Source organism: Xenopus tropicalis, chromosome 1, assembly GCF_000004195.4.
Source record: "Xenopus tropicalis strain Nigerian chromosome 1, UCB_Xtro_10.0, whole genome shotgun sequence".
Lineage (NCBI taxonomy): Eukaryota > Metazoa > Chordata > Amphibia > Anura > Pipidae > Xenopus > Xenopus tropicalis.
In genome coordinates, this window is record NC_030677.2 from 40353559 (window position 1) to 40363230 (window position 9672).

The window sequence follows — 9672 nt, forward strand, 5'->3', positions numbered from 1 at the left end:
TGGCCAATAGGAATCATTATTTAACCCAGTTCTGTAAATTGTGTAACCAGTACTGGAGCATTCTTGGATCTGGGGCACCACACTTGGACATACATGCTTATACACTAACCCCATATGTAACAAAAGGCACTAAGCTTGCCCATAGCAACCAATAAGATGTTTGCTTTTAAACAGGTGACCAGTAAATTCTACCTGCTGATTGGTTGCTATGGATTAGTCACAAACTTTTTTAAACTAGGTCAGTCCATGTTTCTTGAGAAACAAGTAATATTTTGTTGCTTTGCAAAATTAGCACCGGAAAACAATTCACATCCACCACGACAACATTCTCTGTTGAACACACTTCACCCAATCAATGTGGCTCAAGGTGCAAAGAGAAAATGTTAGCAGTTGATCTCACAACTGACAGGTGTGAAAGGTTTACAATGAACCTGTGAATAGAGATAGTAACAGTCTTTGCATTGCCATCAAAAATGTATATGGGATAATGTTGCCCAAAGACTCAAGTGACAGAAATGTAGCAACTGAAAGTGTAGAGGCTGACAGACATTACTATGACCCTACATTGCTACACACACAGGGTTATTGTACCTCCAACAAAGATTACATCAACACACACCCTGTGAAAGGAGCTGAGTGACAGATCCCTGACTAATCCTTCCTCACAAACCTGAGCAGGTGGAATCCCCTAAATCCCCTTGCTGACCCTAAAGTCAAGGTATCACACACACACAAAAATGAAAATAACAAAGCAATGAACCCTTAACTAATATAATAGAGATTATTTCGTAATGGAAGGCTGGGTGCAAAATGTAAAAAAAAATAGCACTATCAATCATTTTGTTGCTCTTTGTACTCTTCCTTCCAATCTAAATGAATTGCCACAGGTCTCTCTGCCTGCTGACACTATGCTCTGCACCTTGTATTGGATTTAAACAAAAATTTACCCAGGGTCAGTCTGGGCCGATCCAGACCCAATGCCCAGGAGCTCTAGCCAGCTGCTGTTCTCCCTTCTGGCCCTAGTTTGGCTTCTGCTAGATGCTGCCTTCCTTATCGCCCTGCTCTTGCACCTACTACAGGGATGTGAGAGCGGCCACTCCCTTTTATGCAGCATCTCTCAGGATATGATTTGCTATGGGAAGAATAAAACTGGCCTGCAGTGGTACCAAAGCGGTAAGTGAGATCCTATAGCACAGGGGCCACATTGACTTTTAAAATTTGACAGAAGGGCCTGGGCAGACATGAAGTCTTGTGTGATGAGACTTGCGGAGTCTGAATTTTCCGAAAGACAGAAGCGTGAGGTTTGCTGTTAGACAATTATCATTAAATGATCAGCATTGTCTATTTTAGTAGCCGTGACAAGTAGCTGCTACTAGTAGCTCTGTGTGTCTTCACCCTAAGAGAATAACCTGCCTAGTGGACAGTATGGTGGGATCAAAAGAAAAGGGAGATTTTGATAAGGCTGTGTGCACCAAATTAACAGAAAGGGCTCTGGCACACGGGAGATTAGTCGCTCGCGACTAATCTCCCCGAAATGCCATCCCACCGGCGAAAATGTAAATCGCCGGTGGGATGGCATATGCGGCAGCACGATTTCAGTGGGCGACTAATCTCCCCATGTACCAGAGCCCAAAAGGGTTATAGGGAGTAGATAATTGATGAAGCAAAAGAGAAAGTGGATGCATCTGCTAGAGAGGCCCTTATCAGGAAGGAGCAGTCCAATAAAGAGAACAGGGAGGAGGTAATATTTACTACCTAATATAGCACTGATTATAAATTTGAATGCATAATTAATAAGCATGGCATGTTTTGAAACTGGATATAAGTATGAATTCTATCATTGGTAATAAACTAAAAATAGTTTATAAAAGGGCAGATAACATTGAATGGAAATTATAGTCTACCTTCTACAATGCCCTTGTGGAAAACAATATGTGGGAAGGACCACAAAGAAGCTAAAGGCGAGACTGGGGGAACATATCTGAAATATAAAGAAGGGGAATATGAAACATTATTTATCTGAACATTTTGCTAGTGTACACAATAAAGACCCTAGTGGTCTTATGTTAATGGGAATTAGCCATACAAACCCAACTGGAGAGAAGGCGACTTAAAAAGGAGTCTCTCTCTCAGGACAAAACAAGTATCAGCTGGAGACACTGGTGCCTCAGGGGTTAAATATTGAGTTTGACCTGACATGCTTTTTATGAGTATTTATTTTCATAATATTATCTGGAACTGTGGTTTTAACAATTTTACGCTTTTAAATATTTCTGTCTCTAATATGTTTTATCTGTCCATGCATGTATTTAAATTGGAGGATCCTAATACCCCAATGACCTAATACTAGAAGAGGGTGCCAAGGGTGCACAGGAAGCCTCTGGGGAAGTGTATTGTATACACAAAATGTGTTAGGCTGGGTTCAGGAATCTTACATGTAAATTTGGATTTTTAAATTTGTATTGAATTGATTAAAATTTTTATCAGTGTATTTTGATTCTTGCGCTATTTGGAGTGACAGTTCAGGAGTGCTGAGGGGATGAGCTGGAAGCATTAGGACCCTGCAGGCACCTGTAGGAAAGTCACATGGGCGGAAGGGAAGCAAGCTACTAATCGGTGCATGAAGGACAGTAATACTGCTGGTAACTTATTCACCGTGAGACTTTTCCATACCATACCAAAGTAAGCCGTGTAATAGCATGCAGGGGTGGTTATAGGAAGTTTGCTACGCTGATTTTGTTTTGGAGGGAGTAAAATCGTAGGAGCAGAACTTACACATACACACTGCACATATGCTTTGCGCTCATCTGGAAGTGGAAACCAACAGACTGTATATACCACTCACACTTAGATGACAAGAGTCCTGTGAGAATTTAATGTATGGAAAATGTATTAAATGCGCTATATAATTCTCTTTTTCTGCTTCTTTTTTTTTTTTTTAATTCATTTTAGAGCATGGATATATGAATAAGATAACCAGCAGGGGGCAGCAGAGTACAGCCATCTAATACGCTATAGTGGAACGGTATATCCCCGCCCTACTTTCTCCATATGGGTGTGGCTTATGGGATGACAGATGCTCACTGGCAGAGAGGATGACACATGGTAGAACATGCAGCATGTACAGCTATTTCCGCCAGGAATGACCCTACTGGCCCTAGTTTGGCTTCTGCTGGATGCCACCTTCCTTATCACCCTGCTGTGGCACCTGCTACAGGGATGTAAGAGTGGGCACTCCCTTTTATGCAGTGTCTTCCAGGATCTAATACGCTATGGGAAGACTAAAACTGGCTTACAGCGGCCAGCATGGCTCCAGTGGTTTGATATCCCAAAGCGGTAAGTAAGATCCTATATCATGTGAATATTATGTGGTCTCCCGGTAACCAAAGGCTGACTCCCTGCTCTTTGAAGGTGCCCCTCAGGCCCACTGGCAGGCAGTCAGACACAACACAGCAAATGCTTCCAGGGTTTGTCATTCTTTCAGTCCATTGTAAGGCACTTGCTACAGAAGCAAATGTACCCAGTGTGTGAGAGAGAGGAGAAGGTACAAGAGGTCATTTATCAATAATAGGCAAATGTGTCCATGGGCAGTAACCATGGCAACCAATTAAAATGTTGCATTTAGTGTTTTACCTGCAGGTGACTGAAAAACACCCATTTACTGATTGGTTGTTCTGGGTTACTGCCCACTGGCAGATTTGCTCAGTATTTATAAATGTTTTATTTTTCATCAGGTGCTTCTGGCATTTTTATTGTGTCTCTCTGATCTGGAATGGGTGTCTGCTGTGGATCCTCCTTCGCTTACTGCTCCAAAGTGTTCCAGTTCCAGAATGGCTGCAACTGGTGCTTCATTTCCTGCATGCCGGATCAGAACCACAAATCCTGGGTGAGTGCCTAGTGTAGGGCTGCTTTGCCACTCCATATAAGCCTGTAATAAGCTGCTTTACAGAAATAAACCACTCAAAAGAGCCATTAGCCATGTTTTATTAACCACAATTAAGTCTCAACATAATGTGCCCACCACAATCAGTTTTGCAGTAGATACTGGCACTGAGACACTCATATACCCAGGAAAACATGTATATACACATGGAATGAGGATGATAAAAGGCAATAAGCAGCGTGTTACCAAGAACCTTTCATCTCCAGTTTTATTGAGAGGGTACCAATTCTTCCAAATTGAGTATGTGCCAATTCTTTCTTTAAATTCACACATTTAAATATTTATTAGAGAATTGTTTTCATTTATACAGATAGAGAGCTTTCAGTTATTCTGGCTCTTGCTCTGTTGTGGTTGCACAGCCTGCGGAGATTGCTGGAGTGTCTGTTTGTGAGTGTCTTTTCCAATGGGGTCATTCACTTGGTGCAGTACTGCTTTGGCTTGGGCTATTACTTCTTGATTGGGATCACTGTACTCACCTATTGCCCACTGGACAGAAGGACTGGTAAGTGGATAGTTATATATATATTTTTTGTCCTTATCTTTAAGCATTATCAAGCTTCCATAAGAAGCTTCCAAAAGATAGCATAGAATACATCAGGTGACTGAATAGTTTCTGTGAAACAGGGAAACTGTTACAAATGCAAATATTTATTCATTCGTGCAAACAAAATAGCAAACAATATTTACCAGGGAGTGTTAGTTTGCCAACCCTATTCTAAAACTACCTTATTACCACATGCATAAAACAAAAGTGCGGCTAAGCTTAATATTAAATGGGGAAATAGACCCCTCTTTTTGACATGAGCTCATTCAGTTGGCTTTATGTAGAAAAGGCACGGAAACACTATCTAAGATAAATATAAATGTATTTTGTACACAAACAACTGATTCCACAGACTAAACCATGATAACTCGTATGAGCAATTTCCCAACATCCCTTAATAATATAATACAACCCCTTCCTCACCTTGTTCCATAGTGTTGCATTACTACGTAATAGGGATGCACTGAATCCACTTATTTTGGATTTGGCGAACCCCAAATCCTTTGTGAGAGAATCGGCCGAATACCAACCCCAACCCTAAGTTGCAAATGCAAATTAGGGTATGGGAGGGTTAAACGTCTGTGTTTACATGATAAAAAGTCATGTGATTTTAAGGATTTGGATTCGATTCAGCCAAATCCTGCCAAAAAGGCTGAATCCCGAACCGAATACTGGATTTGGTGCATCCCTGCTATGTAATCTTATAGGTAAATGGTGTCTGTAAACAAAGATCTTTAAAAATAAAAAACCTTATTTATATGCGGTGTATAAATATACTGTCTCTATTCTGTAATATTTTTCAGAGCATTGTATGTATAGCTGTCAGTCAAATTGGACAATGCGATGTGTAAACTGTTTCCTTATTGGCTGGCTATTCTGTTGGTAACACCCTCTTGTGCTGATCAGTCCAATTTAAGCAACAGTGATAGCCTAGGAAGCAAATACATCTGGCTGCCATTACAGTAACTACCCTGTAAAGTTTTAATTGTGATTGCAAGTGATAGTGATTAAAGGAAAAGTAAAACTAAGCATTTTGCACCATAAAAAAGATGTATTAGCCAAGTCAAATTCTAGTTAGCACAGCCATATGGTAAATGTGCTTACATTTTATTCTCCTTGTTTCCACCAGTCTCCACGGACAATCTTCTAACGCAGTGTCACTGGTACCATATCCTAGGACTGGCACTCTATATCTGGGCTTCTCTACACCAATACAGATGTCATTGTATTCTTGCTGGTCTGAGGAAAAGTGCATCAGGTGTGCTCCTCTGAAATGTATATATTCCTTATAGCACATAAAATAGGCATAATTATGGTACAGAACATTGGGGGTGAGGATGGCATTACATTTAAGTGAGATTTTAAACTATACACAGGGCAAAGGTGCAGTGATAATGTGTAATAGTGTAAGTTGGAAGATAGGGTCATAGAAAAAAGGGAAATACGTGTTAGGAAACCAGCTTGAAAAGCCATATTCATGTTGCTGCAGCATGCCAGGAGACCAAGGAATTCAAAAATGATATTGTAGCACCTCCAGTGGTCTGTTATAGCTCTCTTAGCAGCCTTATTGCAAACAGAGTTCATGCATAGTAGTTACCAGGTTTACTAAGAATTCAGTAGACAGGATTGCCTCATGCTAAATTGTCACTACTGCTGTTTTGTAAACCAGTTCACTGATGCCAAAGTTTATTTCCAAATCTGAAAACAGCTGCACCATATATGACCATGCACATATATGACCTAGATCTCCCTGGGTTGGTTAGTTGGATCAGGGAAATTGGACTCACATCTTTATGGTGTTTCCATAAAGGTTGTGCAGACCCATCTCTGTGTTTGGACAGACATATAACCTGGATGGTAAAAGGATAATGTGTCAGTACAAAAATGTAACTGACACTGCAGTTCTTTACATGCTTCACATTATCAGCAGTGATATCTGTAAGGCAACTGCAGGACAGAGTATTTTCCTAATAAGTGTGTATGTAGTATTTGTCTACCTTTATGTTAATATAATAGTTTTATATTACCTATTTATGAAGAAACCTTTTCTACTTGCTAACCGTGCTGTTTCTTATAAATTGCAGGGAACGTAATAAACCTGAACCATTCTGTGCCCTGCGGAGACTGGTTTGAGAGAGTGTCCTGCCCTCATTACTTTGCAGAGCTCTTGATATATGTGTCCATCGCTGTTGTTTTTGGACTTCTGAACACTATATGGTGGCTGGTTGTTTTATTTGTTTTACTTAACCAGGCATTAGCTGCACTTTTGTGTCATGAGTTTTATCATGAAAAGTTTGATACATATCCTATTCACAGGAAAGCTTTCATTCCATTTATATTTTGAATATAACTGTATACTATATATTTCCATATATATGCCTCTTTTGCTTTCTCTGTTTCAGTACTTAAGTAAGTGTATTTATCCTTGATATGGCAATACAAGAGAATATAGTTTCATAATCCATGTATGCCTTTTTATTTACTTTGAAGTTCATCTAAAAAACGAAGCCCATGATGTATTTGCCATGTAATTTTACACAGTGTTTCTTTGAGCACTTTGCAATTTACATGAATTTTCTATTTTTACAGCTTCCTGAAATTATTGCATTTTTACAGTAATACCAGGCTTTGGGTTACCGGAGCCAAAGTGGAACTATTGCAAAACTAAGTACTTAATGTTAATCATTAAGTACTTAATCATTAAGCTGGCAACGCAGTCTCAGTACGAGCCAGCAGCATATTGGTCGATGTATGGGGCCCGTGGATGGGGCTTCCAAACTGATATCTATCTTAAAATTAGCTAGATATCAATTGGGCAGGGTTAAAAATTCTGCTGGGGTGAGGATGGGCTTTTTTATGCAGTCTTTGTTCCAACTGCCTGCACTCTCATCATTGTGACGTGAGCTTTTGTGGCCCATCATCCTGATATTGCATAGCTAAATGTGGGTATATTGGGGAAAGATCTGCTAATTTGAAGGCCAAATGGATTTTTATGTATATGGCTAGATCCTGGTAAAATACATTGGTATGTGCTTTCTTTACCTAGACCGGGGGTCTCCAAACTTTTTTTTTACCCTTAAGTCACATTCAAAAAAAAGTTGGAGAGTAACATAAGTATTCCAAAAAAAAAAAAAAAAATCCGGGGGTGCCAAATAACAAATATTGCCTGTGATTGGCTATTTGTAGCCCCTATGACTGTGGACAGGCAGCCTACAGGAGGCCCTGTTTGGCAGTAGTGGTGGTTTTGATGCATATAAAGCTTGCCTTGGTTGGTGAGCGACATGTTGCTCATGGTGGCCTCATGCACAAAGGTACTGTACACTACATGGTATATGAAATGATACAACTTGGCGATGCCCCTGTACTGTAAGTCTAGTACACTGTAAATGATTATACAACATAGAGACTTACAGATTAAACATATACAAGTGTTCCTTAGAGTACAGGTGAGTTTTAGTTCCACCAACACTGCCTTTGCTGCACATATCTCTCTGTACAAACATACACATATACCCAGGCACCTATCTAACTGGGAGCCTATGGTCTCCACTGTCCAGAGTCCCACTGGGTTTCTATCTTGCTCTCATTCCCTCACATATATTGTGCCATTTTTACTAAGCCGCACACCCTCCCAAGGACTAATGGTGGTTGTAGTTTCCAGATTTTGCACAGCAAAGACACATAAAAGAACCTACAACTTCCAGCTTGGTCACTTACCCTGGCAGCCAAAATACTATCGTTCTGTGATGCTACAACATTATTGTTACTTGTCTTTATCCTATTCATCTTCATCATTAGTTCATCATCAACTGAACCCTAACATGCAGATAGCTACTGAAATTAAAACTTGGACATCTGCTGAAAGAAGCTAAATAATTCAAAATCCACAAAAAATGGAAAAAGGTTAATTTAATGGTGAACTATCTATTTATTATATAAACAACAGCCAGCAGATTTTGTAAATTATACAGCGAATAATGTACCCCCTATTGTCTAATATAAGGATATTATAAGTCACAGAGGAGTTCCATGACCATATAAACAAATAACTTATACAGATTATGGAACTCCAAGGTGACTTCTAAAATCCTCATATAACAGGGGGTACATTATTTTTTTAGTTAGTCATGTGACAGAAAAGACATCACTAAGCAGTTTATAAATATATATAATTTACAGGATATTCATAGCTTTTATGTTCTTGCTGGCACAAGTCAGAACTCCGAGCATAGATCAAACTTATACAGTAGTGGTTATTGTTTTTAAGTACTAGGAAAAGTACAAAGATGTATTTTCCAGTGTCAAATAAGGGACGTTTGAGAGGTACTGCTGGTAATTGGTATCAAGTCTCCATAATTTCTGCGTCATTAATACTTGATAAAACCCCCTAATAATAAGAGCTAGTGATTGTCTCCCATTGCCTTTTCCTAAATATGCCCTTTTTGTTCCAAAATTTGAAATATGGCCCTAGAGTGGACAAATCTCAAGTTTAGAACCCTACCCAAAAATACTACAAATTTAAAATTACTTTTGGTTAATTTAACCCATTCTCTTCTACTGAGTTAACCTTTTTTGTCCATGAATTAAAAAAAAATTGGCCTGTTTACATAGAGAGAACACTCTGAACAGAAAACCCTAAAAACTAAAGATAACTGTTGGCATACTTCATCCATTACATTCTCCTAAATAAGCCCTTTTTTTGTCTCTGTGAAAAATATTGCCTTATATCCACATAAAACACTGGACCAGTCTACCTTTGGTGCCCCAGAACTTTCTACTTAGGAACTGCTAGTGAACCTGCCCACATCTACCTTAGCACCACAGTAAATGAAGAGACAAAATGTCTTGTTGTCAGTTTCACCCACTGTCTATATTATTCCTTGTTCTGGGGGCTCCAAGCAGAAAATATAAATGACTTTTGATCAAATAATGGCACCTGAGGGTCTTTTATTTTTTTTTTTTTACGTAGTGAGCTGAGGAAAAAAATGAGCCGCTTGCGCAACACCGAGGTACTGAGGCACTGCCTCACTTCCCCCGCCCCTAGGCGGCGCGTCACTGCGCTCAGACACGTGTAGTAGTGACGCCATACTCTCGCGAGATGAGGCGTGTGACGTGGGGCTTAGCTGAGGGGCTGTGAGGCTTAGCTGTCCGGCAGGAGCAGAGGAGCTGGGGAACAGCGGCACTG

General features: G+C 39.8%; 1 protein-coding gene across 4 annotated transcripts; it reads left to right on the forward strand.

Annotated features, from left to right (window-relative positions):
- The first annotated feature begins 2531 nt into the window (after positions 1-2531).
- Positions 2532-6951, forward strand: srd5a3 (steroid 5 alpha-reductase 3). Of its 4 annotated transcripts, none has more exons than XM_012965424.3 (6): positions 2532-2642; positions 2953-3336; positions 3735-3886; positions 4254-4445; positions 5617-5745; positions 6572-6951. In XM_012965424.3, exons 2-6 carry the CDS (start codon positions 3113-3115, stop codon positions 6829-6831), a joined length of 957 nt encoding a protein of 318 aa, XP_012820878.2. In that variant the 5' UTR covers positions 2532-2642; positions 2953-3112; the 3' UTR covers positions 6832-6951.
- Positions 6952-9672: the final 2721 nt, after the last annotated feature.

Bases quoted from the DNA above. Each gene is read 5' to 3' on its own strand.
- srd5a3 (XM_012965424.3), top strand. From the start codon at position 3,113: ATGCAGCATGTACAGCTATTTCCGCCAGGAATGACCCTACTGGCCCTA. The intron at 3,887-4,253 runs GTGAGTGCCTAG...TCATTTATACAG, and splicing joins ATCAGAACCACAAATCCTGG to ATAGAGAGCTTTCAGTTATT. The intron at 5,746-6,571 runs GTGTGCTCCTCT...TATAAATTGCAG, and splicing joins TCTGAGGAAAAGTGCATCAG to GGAACGTAATAAACCTGAAC.